The sequence below is a fragment of the Barbus barbus genome (assembly GCF_936440315.1).
Source record: "Barbus barbus genome assembly, chromosome: 5".
NCBI classification, from domain to species: Eukaryota; Metazoa; Chordata; class Actinopteri; order Cypriniformes; family Cyprinidae; genus Barbus; species Barbus barbus.
Window position 1 is genome coordinate 4,195,638 of NC_136733.1, and position 23,225 is coordinate 4,218,862.

Genomic DNA, 23,225 nt, shown 5'->3' on the forward strand with positions numbered 1-23,225 from the left:
ACACACACAGACACAGACACACACACACACACACACACACACACACACATGTTGGGTTTCCATGTTTTATGGGGACATCCCATAGGCGTAATGGTTTTTATACTGTACAATCTGTATGTGCTATTGCCCTACACCAACCCTACACCTAAACTTAGCCCTCACAGGAAACATGCTGCATTTTTAGATTTTCAAAAAACTTTATGCTGTATGATTTATAAGCTTGTTTCCTCATGGGGACCAAAAAATGTCCCCACAAGATTAAGATTTACTGGTATTACTATCCTTGTGGGGACATTTGGTCCCCAGGACGTGATGAATACCAGGTGCACACACACACACACAGACACAGACACACACACACACACACACACACACGCACAACAAACAAACAAAAAAGGTAGCTGTGGTTGCCAGAACTTTACTGTAAAAAAAAAAATACGCAAGCAACTTTTTAGGTTTTCATGGATTTAATTTAAATTTACAATGTAAAATAATAATATATAGAAGGTGCACAGTGTCATTCACACAAATAATAAACATCATCATGATAACATTTACATTTAACCATTTAGTAGATGCTTTTAACCAAAGGGACTTACAAATGAGGAAAGAAGAAGCAACCAAACCAACAAAAGCCCAACAATATGTAAGTGCTGTGAAGTCCTGGATAGTCTAACACAGTACACATAGCAAAGTTTTTTTTTTTTTTATAAATAAAAAGAACAGGTTAGGGTCAAGTTATTATTATTTTTATAATGAATAAAAAGACAACAAGTAGATATAACAGAAATAGAATAGCGAGAGCTAGTGTTGGAGGGTCAAGGTTTTTTAAAATAAATAAATAGAAAACAAAATAGAATAGAAATAGAATAGAGACTGCTAGTGTTAGAGGGTCAATTTTATATAATAAATAAAAGAAAACAAGTAGATAGAATAGAAATAGAATAGGGAGTGCTAGTGCTAGAGGGTCATGTTTTTTTTTATAACAAATAAAAGAAAATAAGTAGATAGAATGGAAAAGGAATAGAGAACACTAGTGTTAGAGGGTCAAATTTTTTATAATAAAAAGGAAAACATGTAGATAGAATAGAAATAGAATACAGACTGCTAGAGTTAGAGAGTCAAGTTTTTTTGTGTATATATATATATATATATATATATATATATATATAATTAAAAAAACAAGTAGACATAATTGAAATAGAATAGAGAGTGTTAGTGTTAGAGGATCAGGTTTAACATGATAACATGCATGACACTAAAATAATGCAATAAAACATTACTTTAACAATGTAAAATGGAACATAAATCCCTAATATACATAAAAAATAAAAAACAAAGAAAACCCCAAGTATGAAGTGACACGCAGGGAATATCAATTTGCAGTTTTTCATTGCAAATTAAAAAATTACAAAAAAAACCAAAACTGTAAAATGACACGAAAATCTTGTTCAGTGTGTCTGTGGGAGAGAAAGAGAGAGAGAGTGGTGAATGAAAGCATGACAGAAATTCTCACACACACCTTTCACGGATGATTTCAGTCTTTATGCTACACCTAAAACTCAGGTTGTGGTTGTACCTTTAGTCTCAGTGGTTTTACTGTAACTGTAAAAAATGATGACACGAGGAATTATGAAACCTTATGAAAACCACAGCATAGCTTTGAAAAATCATGATTACATCAGTTTCCTTCCTGTGTGCTCCTTTGCCTAAACTGATTTAAATGACTTATTCATATGCAATTTTGGGACACACCCCATTCTACATTTGGTATGTCATAGTTGTCATTCATCCGGAATGATTTTACTCATTCAGTTCACAGCTTACTCAGATTCCTATCACCTTCCTTTTTAAACCTTATCGGTTCCTCAAGTTTTCTCATTCTTTACATTTCTAGTGCAACAGTTACATTCATAAAACTTGATGTGTGTGTTGTATCAGTTCACATGTGTTACTCCAGAATTACATTAACATTACTCTGCATTTGGACCATTCCATTAAGCAATATTCTCATTCTTCTCCTTAATTAGCCATCTTCAGACCTCAGAGTCATTTCTATAATGCCATACATGCCTTTGAAAACAGCACGAGTACATACATGTACATAGTACAACACAATTCACACAGTAGTGGTTTCAGGACAAGCAACAGAATATTGCTGATGCTGAGTAATAGGAATGCTAAGAAATGAGAGTAAAAAATCTTCAAGATTAATGTTTTTAAAAGAAGTCTCTTATGCTTACAGAGGATGCATTTATTTAATCACAAATACTGTAAAACCATAATACTGCAAAATATTAGTCCATTTTAAATAACGGTTGACTAATTTCATACATTTTAAAATATAATTTATTCTTGTGACACAAAGCTGAATTTTCAGCATCAATACCAGTCTTTAGTGTCACATGAACACACCGTGAACACACGTCCAGAGCAGTGGGCAGCCATTTATGCTGCGGCGCCCGGGGAGCAGTTGGGGGTTCAGTGCCTTGCTCAAGGGCACCTCAGTCATCATGATATTGACGGTGGAGAGAGCGCTGGACATTCCCTCCGCCCACCTACAATCCCTGCCGGCCCAAGACTCGAACCCGCAACCTTTGGATTACGAGGCCGACTCTCTAACCAATAGGCCATGAAATGTGTGTGTGTGTTAAAGATTTATACACCAGTGGAGTGAGCACACAACCAGAGCAGGCAGGGCACACCTTTTGCTTTATAGGCCAAGGTGATGGCATCCAATATCCAGTGGGCCATCGTCTGCTTGGAGATAGCCTTCCCCCTCTGCTGTCCTTCGTAACAGACAAAGAGCTGTTCTGAGGTCCTGAAGCTCTGAGTTCTGTCCACATACTGTCGCAGTGCGTGTACAGGACAGAGCAAAGCTAGGGCTGGGTCTGCCTCCTCCAGGGGCAGCGCTTGCAGGTTCACTACCTGGTCCCTGAAGGGAGTTTTCCTTTCTCTTTGGAGTGTTACACGCTGATTGTGCATAGATAAGATCCCTGAACCCTGATCCAGCACACTCCCTCTTTGAACTGTTGCCGTCTGGTTGACACTACAGAGCTCTGAGCACCAGAACGGCCAGGCACAGGAACAGATCCATATGGATTTCCCTCAGGCAATCCATCTCATGAACACTTGACAATAAACGTGGAACACACAACCCTATTATACATTATTTATTCATCACACATACTTATTTTCATTTCATATTTGCACATATCAGAGCTGTACACACATAATTGTCCATATTATATTATATATTGTGTTTTTGCCATTTTGTACATTGCCTATTTGTATATTACTCTTTATTATCTGTGTCCTGTCCTGTTGCTGTTTTTCTGTTGCACTGTGGAGCTTCTGTCACTATAACAAATTCCTTGTATGTGTAAACATACCTGGCCAATAAAGCTCATTCTGATTCTGAAGTATTGATATTGAAACAGATGTATTGTTGTAGATCAAGGGTGCCCAGCCCTGTTCCTGGAGATCTACCTTCCTGGAGAGTTCAACTCCAACCCTGATCAACCACAACTGAACCAACTAATTAGGATCTGAAGGAGCACTTGAAAGTTACGGACAGGTTTGATCAGGGTTGGAACTGAACTCTGCAGGAAGGTAGATCTCCAGGACCAGGGTTGAGCACCCCTGATGTAGATTAATAGTGTGGGCCTAGTGAGGGCTTCCTGGGGGCTAAGTGAGGGCTGCCCGTGAAGGGCCAGCGCTAAGGGGCCAACATTTTGCCAATGAGCAAATTCTCAGAGGCCCTGCGCTGGCAACCCGCTGGGGGCCCTTAGGCTAGCCCTAAGTGGGCCCGTAAAGGGCCACCGTAGGCGTGTTTACAGGGTGACCATAGCCCTATTTGGACTGTAATTGTCTCTCAGGGGGACGTAAGTGATTTTCTCCATTTACAGGTGGTAGTTGGTGATTTTAATGCCGTCCGAATCAGGATGTGGTTTTTCTCACCACCCCCGTAAAAATCCCCGGCCGAATTACCTACTATTTTATGACAAACACCAAATCGTGTGGTTATTTTAATTGCCGTCCAAATCCACTCAGTCTCTGAGTTTACAAGAAGAAATCGATTCAAAATTCACCCAGCAGGCACCAGACGTCTATGTAACATCAGGTTGACGTTGGACATGACGTCGGACAGACGTTGCATTTTGGTTGAAAATTAAAATCGGGTTGACGTCAATATTTGAGGTCAATTTGAAGTTGACTTAACGTTAGATTTTGGTTACACAACCTAAAAACAACAAAATCTCAATGTCAGCTGACGTCGGTATTGGACATCAATTTAAATTTGACATTAGACGTTGAATTTACATTGAATTTTTGTCACCTGACGTCTAAACCAAATATCAACGTCTTATGTGCCTGCTGGGTTTAAACCCTTTTTGAGCACTCCCGAACACAGTAAGGTAACGTTGTACTATGGTGTAATTTTCATACATATTTATTTCTGAAATGCTTGAAAGTATTTAAAAGAACAATACTTCATGACTGCTCCACCACAGCGACTGGGAGCAGAAAAAGAAATAAAGCACGTAAACATTCTAAATGGGTCTTTATAATGGCAGCAGCAGGTATGCAATACAATTTTAAAATGTGTATTATAAACAGGTATATATCGAGTATAATTATATACAACTATAGCATGTCTATTTTCCTATTTTTAAACAGGAGATTTAAATAATCAAATGATTATATATTATAAAATATGCATGAAATAATAAGAATACATTTTGCATAATAATAAGTATTTTTAAATACATTTTACACAATAATAAGGATACACTTTTAAACAAAAGTAATTTTATTAACAGCAGACAATCATGTGACTGGCCACGTGAGCAGCGTGTTCCCGGGTTCGTATGATCACAGAACTCGCTCCTCCACTGTGAATAAATCGCTGTCCGAGTTTTATCACTGAGGTGATATGTACATTTATTTTTACAGACGTCCATATGTGAAAAATATCTAGTGAAAATGAAGTGCAGTACACTCTTGAAAATTAAGGTTCAAAAATGTTTGCAGAGATGCCATGGAAGAAACATTTTTGGTTCTCCAGAGAACCTTTTAAGAACAATTCTTAAAAGAACCCGAAGAATATTTGAAAAATCTAAATAACCTTTTGACACTATAAAAATAACCTTTTGTGGAATGGAAAGAAGTTCTTCATGCAACCATAACTTAATAGTCTGCAAAAATATTACTGATTGTGCCAAACATTTGATATGATTACAGCGTTCTCATTAAAAAAGGATGAACTTTTGCACATGAGATTTATGAGATTGTATTTTGCTTAAATATTCACATGATTGAATATGATTTATATGGCATGTTGCCAGATTTTGTTCAAGATATCTCTACACACTCTCAAGGTCCTGCTGAGGTTTGATCGGACTAAACGGAAATGACAATTTGGCACGGAGTTGAGGCCAAACACGTGCAGGTTATTCTAATAGAGTCATCTAGAGCTCTAGAAGATCACCTGTAGTCTTTCTGCAGTGTTTCTGTGTGAGCATACAGGTACGTGTCAAGGTACGGCTTGGACTTTTTGTACAGTCGGTCTTTGATCAAGCCCAAACAGGCCAGACACGCCTTGGCCATGGGAGGAATTCTCCTTTTCTCTTATTTTCTTAGCACGGTATCTTCTTTCATGTTGTAGTTCTTGAGTTTCAGGGCAGTAGGCGGGATTCATTCAGAGCATGTGGTGCCATTTGACTCACGACTCTGGAATGCCAGCTCACAAACAGAGAGAGTCGGCAGGGATGAAAGGACAAAAGAAGGAAAACCAGGAGGTTTGCATGCACGGGGAGAGTGTGTGTTTGGTTTGGGGGAGTTCAAATGTAAACCATATCATCTATTGAAATCTGTGGCGGTGGAAAGTAAATGGTTTTTTATGAGCATTGGAGAGGAAGTGCATCGGGGAATCTCCCACAAAGCTTCCTTGTGGGCTGCTGGCCACAATTTCCGCCAGGGTCATACACTTGTAAACACAAATATGACCGATGAGAGTCTGTATATGTGTTTGTGTGTCTAATAAGTACGTTAGAGGAGATTTCTGAGAATTTACATTTATAGTCAAGCTAAGAATGAAAGCAAAATGTAAGGCGCAGGATGTGTAAGAAAACCTTTTTAAACAATCATGCAAAGCATGCAAAGACCTTAATAAGCAACAACTTTAAAACAATATAGAAGTGTAATATTGCAGGCAATTGCACTATTGTACCTCACACATTTTCATCTTTATAGTGCTCATAATATTCATTACTGGTGATAATATTATGGTGAATATCTCTGGGACTCTAACATAAAAACTTGCACAGCCATGATATCCTGTTATGACTGAAACAATACAATAATGCCACTTTTTGATTTTCACAGTTTACCACATTACTGTTAATTATTTATTTTAAAACTCTAACAACCTGGAGCTTAACACGCTCACAACTGTGGAGATGATCGTGGACTTGTGAAAAATGCCCAGCAGAGCTAGTAATACTGATTTTTTCTCTTTTTCTAAGCCGTAAAGATCGATTATGGAGAATAATAGATGAAACAATGTTTCATCTTTGATCTGTTGACTTTATTTTCAATGACTTTTGATGATCTGGTCTTTCCCCTTATTTATTTTGTATGTAATATCCATCTCCAAATTAAGGTATGATGCTTTAGACTGTATTTTCCCTTAAAACTCACTCATTATGTCTTTTTTTAAGAATGTGTCAGCGAGGTTTGGTTAAAAAAGTAATATATCAAGTTGTTACTTCAATTAGTTATTTAGGCATGATCTTTTAAAATAACATTTATTAGTGTAACCGAAAGAAGCCAGAGTGATTCAGTCAAATTAAATAATAATAATTAGAACGGGTATTTTTAGATTTCGCCACATTTTAAATAGACCTTCATGGCGAAACATTTGAAGAAGGACACATAACATTATTATGATCATTGCAACTTTATTCATTATATGAACATTATTGTACCTCACACATTTTCACCTTTATAATGCTCATAATTATTATTACTAGTGTTAATATTATGATGATTATCTCAAACTCTTGACAAAAAACTCAAAATTGAAGATTAATTAGCAAAGTATTTCTGTTCTAATATTTCAATCAAATCCACAAAAAGAGCCATATCATCGTAAGTGTTCTTACATGCACAACACATGTAATAAATCATATACATTTTTTCATATTTCTTGTTCGAGTATTGTACTTTTAGACGTGGCACTGAGAAATCTAAGTATTTTGAACCAAGTTTGTGAGACCACAGCTCATTCTAATAATATTACAAGACAATGAAAAAGTAAATAAGAATTGTAAATGCAAATGTCAGTTTATTTTCACAAGACAATAGGAAATAAATAAGCAAATAACAATAAATAAATAACATTAAATAAATAGCTAAAACAAATATTTCTTCATATAACACACAGATAATAATCTTCAATGTGAGATTCAAGTATTGCTGCGAGCGGCAGCGTTCAGCAACACAAATGGTCATTGTGACATCCTCATGAGTTTAGACGTACAGCAGGTCTGCTTGTGAGGCTACACTTCAAGTTAAACATTTTCAAGTGAATCTAAATGAGCCAAGTTTCATTCCATTATAATGTTTCTTCATCATTCAAGTCCATCGGATGTCTCCTCAGCTTGTGTTTTCTATCACTTCGTCCCGTTCTGTGTAGTCAAGCTGGGTTCTACAGGCACGACTTGGGTGCCACAGGAGCCTGTTTTTCTCCTCCAAGAAGGTTCAGTGAACTTGTTTAGTCCACAAACTTGATTCTGAGTTCATTCAGTTCTCTGTGCCAAGTCTATGGTACACTGGGTAGAGAAGGGCCACCACGTATCCATTCCTCCTGCTCTGCTGGTAGAAAGTTTTGATGTCCTCCTCCCAGCTTGAGCTCGGGCATGTAGTGTTCAGAAACCAGGAGCTCTCCTTCTTCTCCTCGCTGCTAGATTGGAGCTTCTGATGAGACATAAGGCTGAAGTCCTCAGAACAGCTGCCCATCATTTCTCTGGCTTGCTCCTCAGCAGACTGGAAGGGGAGAACATTGCACGAAGTTGCATCGGTGAAGGTCGGTCCTTCACTCTGCGTGGTCTCGACCGATCCTTCCTCCGTGTAGATCTGCATGAAGACCACCAGGCACAGGACGAGCAGCCAGCGCTTGGCGGGGCTCTTTTCGGCCGGCGGCAGATATTTGCGCACTTTGGAGGGGTACATGACGCGGGTGTTCCTCTTGCGCGGGCGGTGAGCGGCTCCGCGGTGAGGGAACGCCGGCTGCTGCGGCTCCGGGATCCGCTCGAAGGTGAAGATCTCCGGCTCGGTGTTGCGCGGCATCATCGTTCTGAAATCAAACTGCGACTGCGGCTGGAAGAACGCGTTTGTCGGTAGCGAGAAGACCAGGCTGTCTGATCTGGTATACATTGCTAGTTCAGGTCAGTTCTAGTATGCGTTAGGTGCTCTGTGTCTCTGCTTCTCAAAGTGACTTCTGTAACTTCAGCGTGAGGTTTATATAATTTGCTTTTAAGAGACGCCCATAAGTAAAGCCACACCTTCGGGCGAGACGGAAAAATACATGATTTTAGCCAAAAATTCCAACGTTTTACATTAATAGCCTAGATGAGTTCAACAAAAGTCAATAAGTAGCTATGCCTGACTTCAGATAGTTCAGTAGAAAATAAAAAAGGTTAGGCCTAGATAAAAGCAAAAATATTCATTTGTCAAATTTTAAAACAAAAAACCATAGGATCACACTGCGTTAGATTTTAAGTAGGCCTACTTTTATTTATTTTTGTATTTACTTGCTACTAGCCTGCTTAGACTACTTACGTACTTAGACTAGGCTACTTATTGCTTGATTGATAAAAAAAACAAACCCTCCCATGTATTTTTATTTTATTATTTTTCATGCGAATTAGCCTAGCCTATGAGTTTCAGTTAGCTGACCTTTATTTTTATATATATATATATATATATATATATATATATATATATATATATATATATATATATATATATATATATATTTATTTATTTATAAACGTTTATTTTTTATACTATTATTTTTTACTATTTTTATACACTTTTTTTTTAAATTGCATTTTGATATAGGCTACTTGTGGTATCTAAATTTAAACCCTGTCGAAAACTATATATATTAATTAGGCTATATATCACATGACATAATGTCATCCCCCATTGGTTGCCACACTGATTTTGGAGGATATATTTCACACATATTTCAATATAAATAAATACACATGCTATACATACATACATAAAAAAAAAATTAAATAAAATTATTTTGAAATACAGTACAAGGGCAAAAAAATATATTTTTGGAACAAGACCTTTTCAGATAACTTCCTTTTCTTTCATTTTTGGAAAATTATGCCTACACATTTCTGTCTTTTAGGCCGCATAAAGTAAATAAATCAAAATCAGTTTTAATTTGAAAACATGCTCATCAGAAAAGCTATACTCACTGTGCCTGAATAGATAGTATAGTATTTGCTGTGTTCCTAGGAATTTTCACCACGACTTGAAATGGAGGCATAATTTTACAGTAACATTTTTGATGTGATTATGGGGCAATAAATTAAACTGAACATAAAACTAAGAGTTTGGCAAATGCCTTTTTCATTAAACTTGCATCACCTAATTTATGTTTTTTTTTATCACTGTTGTCTTGTTTCCCACGTAGCTACTGATTACACGCAACAACTTGAGATTTCCCAAGCCTTATCTTAGATGAGAGAGAGAAAAATGTTTTCGGTCAAGCACCCACAGTGTAGTTTAGTCTAGTATTTCCTCAGGAAAACTTGCACTTCAGACAAGAAACGTCTAAATTGTAAGATATTGATTGTGATGTTTGAGGGGGAACACAGAATTGCGGGGATGTAATCTCAGAACTGAAAGGAAAAAAAAGTTAAAATTGCAGGATGTAAACACAGAATTCTAAAAAGCCAGAATTGAGAGGAATTTAGCGTTTATATCTCAAAAAATGCGAACTAGAAAAAAAACTTTTATCTAGAATTCTGAGTTTATATCTCGCATGTTTTCCACATTTTTAATAGTGCTAGTCCAGACATACAGTTTTTTTTTTACTTGCAGCAGACGGCTAGTTGGTTAGTAGCCTAAGTGGGTCACTTGAGATGCACTGCACATCAAATTCTGTGAATTTTTATGAGGATTCCTTGTGCAAGCGGTAGTGGCATCATATGGACTAATTCCTCCGTGTACCTGTCATTAGCTTCATGATATGAATGAACTTATCTTCATGTCTCACCCTCTGTGTATGGGGAATGTCTGCTCCGGGTGAAACCTCAGGCCTGGCATGTTTACTTTAGGAAAGGCCTCAGGGGCTTTGCGTCACCTTACTAAAATTAAAGCTCAAGGAATGAGAGTGAATATGCTCGTGGGTGTGAGCGTCGAGCTTGTATGACTTATGGTTTCAGTGGTGTGAAGCAATGTAGCTCGGCATGCGGTGACTTTAACATTGTGCTCTTTCAAGTATCTGAGCTTAATCATGCGTAGAACAATTTTGATATCGCTAAACTATGGAAGCACGCGTTTCTTCCACGGAAGAATAAAAATCTCTTTATCTTATAATATTGGCTTTTTTCTCACAATTCTAAATTTATATGTCAAAATTCCTACTTTGCTTCTCGCAATTCTGAGCACAAAAGAACTGTGAGATATAATCTCATAACTGCGAGACAGAAACTCAGAATTGCAAGATATAAACTGTGGGATAGGAAGTATAACTTTCATATATTTCTTAATTCAGTAACAGAAGGGAACAGTTCTCATGAGCATGTTTGACTGAGCTTGTGTTTTTGCGAATGCAACAGATGCAACTTGACAGGCAGAACAGTGAGCATCTGAGTTCTTGGGTTGTTAGCGAGATGTGGGTCATTGTTCGCTTTCAATTCTCATTACAGTGTGTCCTTCATGCCAAGTGTCTACGTGCTGATTATGATGACAGTTCAATGTAATTTATCAGCAATGCCTCTCATTAAAGACAGGGGGCAGACTGTTTCAACTTCACATACAGTAGCTACTTGTATTTACCATGGGCCTTAATTACTTCTTCATTCAGTTTCATTCAACCTCATTTTTGTGTGTTGCATATAGTTTGATTAGAGATGAATAAAGTTGGATCTCACAAAAAACATATTCCTTTTCACGCCAAAATAAAAAAACAAGCAAAAAAAAAGATTATGTTTTGCAAAAGAAAATTAAGTTTATTCTAATATATTAATATCAGTTAATACCATAATTTTTTTGATGCATGATAATGTTACAATAAATGTAAAGAAGTCTTAATGGTCCAAAAGAGAAGCTTACATTTGCAAAATATAAATATAAAATGATATAAATATAAATTAGCTAAATATAATTTTCTTAAATGTGCAAAATATAATTTCTTATTTATTTATTTAATTTTTAAGATGACAGACATCTCAACAGGTTTCATGATATTCAATATAAAATATTATTTTAGCATAAAAGTGCTAAAGAGCATAAAGATGACAAAGGAGCACACAATGAAACGTTTCTGAAGTCTTAAAATAGATCTCTTTATTATAGACCTGTTTTTGTTTCTAGGTTGGAATGCTTCCTCTTTGTGTAGGAATGACAATGTCTGACCTTTTCTAAACAATTCAGTTGTCAAAGAAGGTTTGAGAACTCTGCGTGTCTGACAAACGTGGCGTCATACGGATTAAGGCATCTCATGTGTCTGAAGAATTCAAGACATCTAAATATTTGACCCCCAATTAACCATCAGCAAGTCTGCAATTTTAGACAAGGGTGGATCATGCACTTACGCATTTGGCAGAAAGCTTTATCCTCAGGGACTAACAGTGCTTTCAGGTTATTCATTTGTGTGTTTTGTTTGAGAATTAAACCTGTGACGTTTGTAATGCAGTATACTCTACCAGCTGAGTTACAGGGTCACTTTCAACTCAACTGACAATCCACCTGGCTCTAAGTCACACTGAATTCTTCAGAAGTGCATTGCTTAACCTCACAGGTCACGGATGGTCTGTCTTGAAAGCTTCACACATTTTAAATTCAAATCAAATTCTCTGTAAGGAAAGGAATGAATCTTTCGGCAACCAGACTGATGCATTCTGTAGCAATCATTGTAATTTGGAATGGACCAAATGACTAATTATTGTGAAGAAATCACTGCAATGAGAGTTTGTTGAATGATTTATCATGAAATCAATGTAAGTGAAGCAGGTATACAACATAAGCGGATGAAATGCATCATACCTGCTCTGTATGAGAGATGAGAAAACTTCAAGGGAAAGCATGAAGTCATTGCTGCTCAAGACTCTTCTTAGCTGTAATGTATGCTAAAACACACACGTACACAATATGAAAGAGCTAAAGGGGTTTTCTGTTAGCCGCAGCAGGTGTTACACTTTGTCATTCATTGTAGACAGGTGTTTGGCTCATGTTGTTTTCACAATGATGTAATGATGACTGGTGGGTTTCAGGCAGTGTAATGTGTGAGTAGTTTAATTTACTTACAATTTAATTTAATTTACTTTAATTTAATTTAATTAAAAAAAATTAATTTGAATGTAATGAATTTCATAATTAAACTTAATTTAATGTAATTAAGAATTTAATTTAATTTTTATATTTTAAGTTTTCATTTAATTTAATTTCAATTTTAGTTTAGTTTAGTTTAGTAGTAAATGTGTTATGTGTTTTTTAATTTTTTTTATTAGTTTTATTTTTTATTTTTTAAACATTAATATTTGGATTAAGTTTTTAAATTTCAATTTTAGTTTTTATTTATTTCCAGTTACATCTAGTGCTTTAACTTAAATTTATTTCAGTTAGTTGCCATGACAAAATGTATCATTTTTGTTTAGTTAATATTTTCTATCCAATATTTCTATTTTATTTCAGCTTTATTTAACAAAATTGTTCAATAGTTTTAGTTAATAAAAAAAAAAAACAATATACTAATGTACCTATATTTTCGAAATTTTTTGTTAGTTTTATTATTATGCTTATTGCGTATGGCAGTACAGGATTTGATGTAAAATTCAGTCCATTTGGTTTTAGAGTTCCGTTTATGACTAGCAGCTGGATTCATTCATTCACACACTAGTCTCATCATAATGACACAGTGACAGTCATCATTAGCAGATAAGTCATATTGCATTAGCTCAGAGGAGGCAGATAGATTTAATGGGAAACGTGTCATTAAAATACAAGTATATCTTTCATCACAGATACCTGAGGGAGGTCAGATAATGTGTGTTTACAGAAGATAGAAAGATAAAGTTTGTGTGTGTATGTGATGAGACTGATGTTTATGTGGCACAATTGTATTAAACTAGCTGCCATTGCAGTCAGCCATCAACGTCACATTCACACTACATTAGTAGCAAATCTAAAGCTGTGGGTTTGTTTTAAAAAAAAGAAATATGTGCACCTAGTGAGTTGATTTGTATAAAAAGTGTCTGTAAACAACAAAAAATGCTGGTAAAGTGTCATTCTGACCTGTTGTTATAAACTTGTCTGTACAGTGTGTCGTTCTTTTATTAGATGTTAAGATTTATTTTTAGACTTTCATTTATTTACAGATAGAGAGGCATTGTAAGGTTTGTAAAATGATGATAAAGTGGATTCTTTTTCCTGAAAGGAAGATTTAAAAACCCTTTGCAAGAAAACTACACGATGTTACATGGAATTATAGACTGTACATTGAAACTGAATTAAAATGCCTCATGCGTCTTTTCCTTCTTCAGAATTTTCTTCAGGAGAAAACTGACGAGGAGATACCCCCTGACAATGTAGAGCGCTTTGAGTGCTTGGAAAAGCAGGAAAACGCTGTATAAATGTAATGAATTATTATTATTAAATTCAGTTATAATAGCTCCAACACAAATTCATTAATTCATTAATTACATTAGATTAACTTCATTGATTCCCCCAAAATTGACACTATTTATATATATATATATATATTAATCCTTTAAAATTGACACAAAAAGTATGTTTTAATAGCTTTAAGTTTAGATTTGTTTTATATACATTTTAGAATTATTATTATATTATTTTACTTTCCTTACATGCACATCTAGTTAGCATTTCTTGTTTCACTTGAATATGAATGAATTCTGTTTGATGCTCTGAGTCTCAATCTCCCTTCGGATGCTGCGAGAGCCCTCCCAGTTCTGGGTTTTCTCTTCTCCCTACTCGCCGGCGAGGCTATCCGTCTGACATCGTAGTCTTGATATCGTGTCAGACGTCTACGCTGGTCTCCCGGTGGGCTCCTATACTTGCCGCCCGCAAGTGAGGCTCATCCATTTGATGTCTTGATCTCCCGTCGGATGTCGCGAGAGCGTCCTTGCCGGACGTCCCAAACTCTTTGTATCTGCCAAGCCGATAGGACCCACTCGTCGTCAACGGAGTATTGTGCTCTAGTCGGAGGCTTCATCGGCACTGCCCTCTGTCCTCTAATCAGCAGGGGCTGACGGCCACTAGAGCTTATATGCCGACTCCGTGAACTATCCCACTGCAGGCAACTCGGGTCCTCCTGGTCAGGGCCTTAACCACGCTGCTCCTCCATCGGCGGGGAGGGCTCACCGTCCCTACGTGATGAGCACACCGTTGAGTTTCGGTTCGAGCCCTCCTCGACCGGTCGCCCTAAACCACGCAGTTCACACCAGCGACCGGTGGGGCCTACCCATGCATGCCAAACCGCTCCCTCAGAGCTCATAGGCTGCCCAGGCCCTGCTATACAGGCTACTCCTCGGAACTTGCTCCCGCCAGATCTCTAGTGTGTATTTTTGGGGGGGGGGGGGGGGGGATCTCAGTCTGGCGGCTGTCCTACACTCAATTGCTTTTTGGGGGATACTCTGAGTTCGGGCCATTCCTGAGCTCGGAGCCCTTCCCCAGGACAGCACGCCAACTACGTATTACCATACTCGCCAAATACGCATTACGTTACTCATGCTAAATATACAGTATGTAAGTGTGAACTTATTCTATTATCATTTGTATTTTTCTTCTCCACTATTTTCTGCAGTTCATTTACAGCAGAATTGTTTATTTTTCTTTACTGCTTGATGTACATAAATCATTAGATAAACTATTGTGTGTGTATAGATGTGTTTGTATACTATATACATATGTATGTACAGTATGTACATATTTTGTTTTCTTTTGCTGCTTTTCAAGGAATTTGAAGATTAATTGAGCACTCACTAAGAAAACATTCACAAAGAAAGATGTAATTACATATTTATTTGATTAATGATGCATATCGTTGCTTGTATGTTGTCTTTGTAACGATTACATAGTGATTTTTAAGCAGACAAAGGAGGACTCAACACATCCAGACGGAGCACAGACATTTTACATCATCACACAATCATTTTTTTACCCGTTATGAATAACCCCAGGAAACACGTTCAATCGCACACATAGTATTACACATATTTTACAGTCAATGACAAGCATTTCCAGACACACACACGGATGAGTCTCAGCGCTATAGACTGTTTAGCGCAGTGTGCGAGTTTGTTTTTCACTCTGTGATTCATCACTTTCCCCTACGCTGAAGTGACGTGCATGCATATCAGGTTACAGCCAGAGCTTCGATCCCACACAGCAAAATCCCCAGAGTTAAATCAACTCTGCTCAGAGTACATATTGTCCCAATCTACAGAGTGTTAAAGTAACACTGAAGCAGAGTTAAAGTTAATGGGATAATTAAGCGATTCATTAAGTGATGAGTGAGCATTAGAAAAGAAAACCCGTTGTTAACAATGTTGAAGATGAACAACTACTGCTCTGGCTTTTAGACATGAAAATTTATCTCATAATCCTCAACAGTGGTAACTCTACTTCAGTGTTACTTTAACACTCTGTAGATTGGGACAATATGTACTCTGAGCAGAGTTGATTTAACTCTGGGGATTTTGCTGTGCAGCGCGGCGTTTCAATGAATGCAGGAAATCCAGTCCAGCTCAGACGAGTTCATCCAAGCACGCTGCTCCTTTCTGCAGAAGGGCCCCTTCTTTTTTCTGTGTGAGCATCTGCACACACTCTTGTGACCAAGTACGGCTGGAAAAGCTCACTCAGCGAATAGCCTAAACCTTGCAGCCTGCCGTCCGAGCGTCCTGTACAGCTCAGCATGCGTGCTTGCGTTCACATACTGTTGTTGCATTTGGCACCGGTCTCAGAAACAGCTCCTCATTTCCCAGTACAAGTTGCATGACTGTTCGATTCCCCAGCATTGAGCCACGTCTGTCTCTGAAGGCGGTTGGCTGAAGGGATTCTCCCCAAGCGTCGAGCTTTGATCGTCCTGGGCCTGCGGTCGGTCTGCGACGCCCTGAGTGTCGCAGAGCCCTTCTTCCATGTAGATTTGGAGAAAAAGCAGAGCGGAAAGCAAAATCAGCCAGCGTCTGGCAGGATCTGACTCCTCTTTTGGCATGATCTTCCTCAGTCCAGGAGGGTAAAGGACTCGTCGAGCACGAGGTCTTTGGGGTCTGGAGGGTTTTGGGGACGTCAGTGGTGGCTTTTCTCCATCTCCAAACCTTTCCAGACCAGAATGAGGATGTTTTGAGCATGCAGAGTACATCTTTTTTGGCGTTCTGTTCTTGATTTTCTTAAAAATCTTCTGGCTCTTTGTCCTAAATTGAGACTAAGCTGAGATCTTTATGCAGTCTATTCTTTCTTCTCTGCTTATTTCATTTCTGCTTTTTATAGATGCACTTGGGATGGGTGTAACCTGCACACCTGAGGTTTCTGGGCCCGCCTTGTGTGCGGTTGATTGGTTCCTTGGGTTATTTTTAGAGTTGCACATGTCTGTTTACTTTTGCGACCTTCCCTCCACCTTTGACAGGAAAGTCCTCACGCTATGTGATATTCCTTGCATACTTGCTAATTTTATGTTTTATTTGTTGCAACCGTTAACTGTTTAAGCATGTCGCCTCTTAATGCTGATGCTGATTAAAATCACAATATTGCTACATTGTGGCTTTTCAAATTAGTGTGTTTTCAGGAACAGCTTGGTTTGCTACCCCGAGGGAACAAACACGATCTATACACACTGTCTGTATTCTCAGGCTTTCAGTAAAAGTTAGAGACTCTGCATCTGCTTTTTGCATGATCATGATGCAAGTTGAGCACTGTGTTGAAACAAAATGTAAGAAATTGGGTGTTTCTCGTTGCTTGCATCTCCGTGAAAAACACATTGCTTACTTTCTTTGCTGTTTTTTTTTTTTTTTTTTTTAGAGAAGTGCAACAGCGAGACAGCAAGGAGGGGTCGAGAACATCAGGACCAGAACATCACACTTAGGTTTTCACAAATGGGTTTGGGTTATGCAATATTTCACAATGTGATAACTTCTTTAAGAATTAAATTTCAGTGTGACCAAACCTACTTCATCAATAATAATAATAATAGTCTACTAATATTATATATTTAAGAAATATATGTAATATACAGGTGCATCTCAATAAATTAGAATGTCGTGGAAAAGTTAATTTATTTCAGTAATTAAACTCTAATTGTGAAACTCGTGTATTAAATAAATTCAATGCACACAGACTGAAGTAGTTTAAGTCTTTGGTTCTTTTAATTGTGATGATTTAGGCACACATTTAACAAAAACCCACCAATCTCAACAAATTAGAATACTTCATAAGACCAATAAAAAAAACAAAACATTTTTAGTGAATTGTCGGCCTTCTGGAAAGTATGTTCATTTACTGTGTATGTACTCAATACTTGGTAGGGGCTCCTTTTGCTTTAATTACTGCCTCAGTTTGGCGTGGCATGGAGTTGATCATTTTGTGGCACTGCTGAGGTGGTATGGAAGCCCAGGTTGCTTTGATAGCGGCCTTCAGGTCATCTGCATTGTTGGGTCTGGTGTCTCTCATCTTCCTCTTGATAATACCCCATAGTTTATGGAGTTCAGGTCAGGCGAGTTTGCTGGCCAATTAAGCACAGTAACACCATGGTCACTGAACCAGCTTTTAGTACCTTTGGCAGTGTGGGCAGGTGCCAAGTCCTGCTGGAAAATTAAATCAGCATCTCCATAAAGCTTGTCAGCAGAAGGAAGCATGAAGTGATCTAAAATTTCCTGGTAGATGGCTGCATTGATTGTGGACTTCAGAAAACACAGTGGACCAACACCAGCAGATGACATGGCAGCCCAAATCATCACTGACTGTGGAAACTTCACACTGGACTTCAAGCAACATGGATTCTGTGCCTCTCCACTCTTCCTCCAGACTCTGGGACCTTGATTTACAAATGAAATGCAAAATTTACTTTCATCTGAAAAGAGGACTTTGGACCACTGAGCAACAGTCCAGTTCTTTTTCTCCACAGCCCAGGTAAGAAGCTTCTGACGTTGTCTGGTTCAGAAGTGGCTTGGTAGCCCTTTTCCTGAAGATGTCTGAGCGTGGTGACTCTTGATGCACTGACTCCAGCTTCAGTCCACTCCTTGTGAAGCTCTCCCAAGTGTTTGAATCAGCTTCGCTTGACAGTATTCTCAAGCTTTTGGTCATCCCTGTTGTGCACCTTTTCCTACCCAAATTCTTCCTTCCAGTCAACTTTGCATTTAATATGCTTTGATACAGCACTCTGTAAACAGCCACACCTTTCAGTAATGACCCTCTGTGACTTATCCTCTTTGTGGAAGGCGTCAGTGTTCGTCTCCTGGATCATTGCCAAGTCAGCAGTCTTCCCCATTATTGTGGTTTCAAAGAACAAGAGATACCTGGAATTTATACTGTAGGGATGGTCATTAATTGAAACTCAGATATAAATATTCTAATATTTGGAGATACTGATTTTTGACTTTCATCAGCTGTAAGCTCTAATCATCAAAATTAACACAAAAAATATTTTGAAATGTTTTACTTTACATGCAATGAATCTAAAATGTATGAAAGTTTCACTTTTTGAAATAACTTACAAGAAAAAATGAACTTTTTCACGACATTCTAATTTATTGAGATGCACCTGTATATATATAAGTTGGCAATTTTATGTAATAGTAATGTGATGGCTCAAAGAATATAAACACTTAACTACAAAATAGCTACATGATGCAAAATGTGTGAGAAAAACCCCCCCCAAGAAATTATAGATAGATAGATAGATAGATAGATAGATAGATAGATAGATAGATAGATAGATAGATAGATAGATAGATAGATAGATAGATAGATAGATAGATAGATAGATAGATAGATGAATCGACCAGTCTTCGGTGTAAAATGATCCTTCAGGATTCATTATAATATGCTGATTTGCTGCTCATGTAGGATTTCTTATTATCAATGTTGAAAACAGTTGTGCTAATTAATATACACTGTAAAAAAAAAAAGTTGTTTCAACTTAAAATAATTTGTTACCCGGCTGCCTTAAAATGGTTAGTTTAGTCAACTAAACTTATTCCACCTTAAATTAACATTGAGTAACTTAAAATTTCAAGTTGACTAAACTAAAAAAATTAAGTCAGCGGGGGTAACAAATTATTTTAAATCGAAAACTTTTTGAAACAATTTTTTTTACAGTGTATAGTGTATAAATATTTTTAGGGAATTCTTTAATTAAAAGAAAGTTCAAAAGAACAGCATTTATATGAAATATAAATCTTTTGTTGCAATGTAAAAGTCTTTACTGTCACCTTTGATCCATTTAATTTATCCTTGCTAAATAATAATAGTAATAATTTCCTCCAAAAAAAATAAAAATCTTACTGATCCCAAACTGTATATTTCTAATAATTCTGTTCAACAGACTTTTACCTCATGGTATTTTAATCAGTCTGGAGACGTCAAAGAGTGATACATGAAGTGAAACAGTATCCACATCTGCTGATGGTGCTATTTTGAGTAGTTTGAAGACAGTTTTCAGAAAATGTTACTTAAAGTCCCCAGTGATAATATTACAGGCTTCTAAATGGTAGTGAGCAGCCTGAGGCACAACGAAAGCAAACAGAACATTCTGGGCGTTTCTGAAATCTCAGGGAACACCTAAAGGAGATTGTTTCATTTTTACATTGCACACAGGATTATTATAGGCACTGGCCTTCAAAGAACTCCTCATAGATGTTCATTTGTTCCCAAGGCAACTGACAATCCACTCACCTGGAGAATCCATGAGTGTTTATGGTTACTAATATTAAACACAGGTAGAAGAAAAGCCAGGCTCCTACACAAAATTGTGCAGATGACACTGATGACTGATGCACACAGAGTCCGAGATTACAGACTCTTTGAACTTTATAACAGTGCTTATAATCACCACCCACACAAACATCCAAAATGTGCCATTAGTGTTTAACCGGATGTATTTTTTGGGTGAGTGATGGGGTCACGTTATCTTTTAGATGATGCCGTAGTGAATGATTTCCACTTCGTGACCGGCTGTTTGTGGAGGCGTGTTTATATAGTAGCTACTGCATCACTCACAAATGAACTTTCACACAGGTCATGTACAAATGCTTAAGTTGTTAAAACATTTAGGATCTCCTCAGAGATGGACATAGCAAACTACCCAATGTCAGGCCGAATAGTGTAGTTACAACCCTTGATATTGCTTTTATAGCTAAAATAATCCTAGTCAGATTCTAAGACCTGTGACTGCACAGCATATTAAATCAATATAAGTGACCCTCTCTGTGAAAACCCAGCTAAAGTCTTTTTTTTTTTTTTTGTGATTTACTGTTTTCTACATAAAATCATCCTTCATAAGGTAAAGAACATTCTGTGAAAATGTAACCTTTATATCTTTAGTATTGACTGAGTAAGGCCACGTCAAAGATTGAAATTTTAGTGAAATTAATGTTTGAAATCTAACTTTGATGCTTGTTATCTCATAATTAGATTTTGAGACTTTAACCTGGATTTCACAGAGAGAGTCACATATATTGAACTGTCTACAGTTGCACTAAAGTACACCTAAAAAAACAATCCATGACAATAATTCACAATGTACTGTATTAATATGATTGAAATGTTGAATGTTTGTATTTCTATATTTAAAATTTCACACTTCATTGCGTTTGGTTTTTAAGGTTAATGGAAATGTATGTAAAATTACAGGATAATGTCCTTGTTTTCATGGCATAGATTCAACAAGATGTTGGAAACATTCCTCAGAGATTTTGGTGCATATTGACATGATAGCATCATGCAGTTGCTGCAGATTTGTCGGCTGCACATCCATGATGTGAATCTCCCGTTCCACCACATCCCAAAGGTGCTCTATTGGATTGAGATCTGGTGACTGTGGAGGCCATTAGAGTAAAGTGAACTCATTGTCATGTTCAAGAAACCAGTCTGAGAGGATTTGAGCTTTGTGACATGGTGCATTATCCTGCTGGAAGTAGCCATCAGAAGATGGGTACACTGTAGTCATAAAGGGATGGACATGGTCAGCAACAATACTTAGGTAGGCTGTGGCATTTAAACAATGCTCAATTGGTACTAAGGGTCCAAAAGTGTGCCAAGAAAATATCTCCCACACCATTACACCACCACCACCAGCCTGAACCATTGAGACAAGGCAGGATGGATCCATGCTTTCATGTTCTTTACGCCAAATTCTGACCCTACCATCTGAATGTCACAGTAGAAATCGAGACTCATCAGACCAGGCAACGTTTTTCCAATCTTCTATTGTCCAATTTTGGTGAGCCTGTGCGAATTGTAGCCTCCGTTTCCTGTTCTTAGCTGACAGGAGCGGCACCTGGTGTGGTCTTCTGCTGCTGTAGCCCATCTGCTTCAGGGTTCGATGTGTTGTGCGTTCAGAGATGGTATTCTGCATACCTTGGTTGTAACCAGGGCCGGATTATCCATAGACGGGATTGGGCGTATGCCCTGGGGCACCAGCCAATAGGGGGGCACCAAGTGATTAAGATAATGGCAAGACCTTTAAAATATTTTTAATGTTTTATATATATATATATATAAAAACATTAAAAGTAGGCTACTGTGTGCGACTATCAAAAAATATTTAGGAGCACCTGTGCGACTAACCCGATCAGCATAGGGCTATCAGTGTGGTGTCGTCTGCAAACGTCAGGAGCTTGACAGAGGGGTATTTAGATGTGCAGTCGTTGGTGTAGAGAGAGAAGAGCAGTGGGGAGAGAACGCAGCCCTGAGGAGCACCAGTGCTGATGGTGCGGGTGTTGGATGAGAATTTTCAGCCTCACTACCTGCTGTCTGTCTGTCAGGAAGCTGGTGATCCACTGACAGATGGAGGTGGGGACGGAGAGCTGTGTCAGTTTATTCTGAAGGGTGTCCGGGATGATGGTGTTAAAAGCGGAGCTGAAGTCTACGAACATGATCCTCACATAAGTACCTGGTCTGTCCAGATGCTGCAGGATGAAGTGCAGTCCCATGTTGACTGTATATATATCAATATATCATGTCCCATGAATATATTTTGTAAATTTCCTACCATAAATATATCAAAACTTAATTACTAATTAGTCATATGCTTTGCAAAGAACTTCATTTGGTCAACTTTAAAGGCGATTTTCTCAATATTTAGATTTTTTTGCACCCTCAGCTTCCAGATATTCAAATAGTTGTATCTCGGCCAAACATCAATGGAAAGCTTATTTATTCAGCTTTCAGATGATGTAGAACTCTCAATAATAAAAAAAGACCCTCATGACTGGTTTTGTGGTCCAGGGTCACAAATGTATTAATTTTTGTATTATATTATAAATGAAATATTTCTAATTTATATATAAAATGACTAATTTATATATTAAAGCGCAATGTGTGGTACCGGCAAGTTCAGTCAACAGGTTGACTATGGTACATAGTCTTATAAACAGCCTGCTGAATATAAACAGAACAAGTTTGTGTCAAGGTGATCAATCACAAAATAAACTAGATGTTTACATATTCTTTGAACAACTGAGTGGTTCTTACCCACTGCTATGGAGCTGTTTGTCGTTGTCAAGACATTGCTTTGCAATAGCTATGGTAGTCTTTTTAATGTGTTGCTATGTGATTCTGGGTGGTTGCTAGGTGGTTTCCTCCTGGCCTAAGTTAAAAGAGCCCAACCCTAGTCTCTATATGATATTCTGGTCCCTAAACATGGCTTGAGGGCCTCTTTCTCTGCTCGTATGTGGTATTTTTTCACCTTTTATAGTGTGGCAGAGCAAAATCAAATTATTCACAAATCATTCACGTTT

General features: G+C 37.6%; 1 protein-coding gene across 1 annotated transcript; it reads right to left on the bottom strand.

The window, feature by feature from the left end:
- Window positions 1-6,953: 6,953 nt before the first annotated feature.
- ier3 (immediate early response 3) lies at window positions 6,954-8,493 on the bottom strand. The gene has a single exon (XM_079416220.1). It carries the CDS (start codon window positions 8,437-8,439, stop codon window positions 7,807-7,809), a length of 633 nt encoding a protein of 210 aa, XP_079272346.1. The 5' UTR covers window positions 8,440-8,493; the 3' UTR covers window positions 6,954-7,806.
- Window positions 8,494-23,225: the final 14,732 nt, after the last annotated feature.

What these genes read in the sequence shown, in the direction of transcription:
- ier3 (XM_079416220.1), bottom strand. Translation starts at nt 8,439, where the DNA reads ATGTATACCAGATCAGACAGCCTGGTCTTCTCGCTACCGACAAACGCG.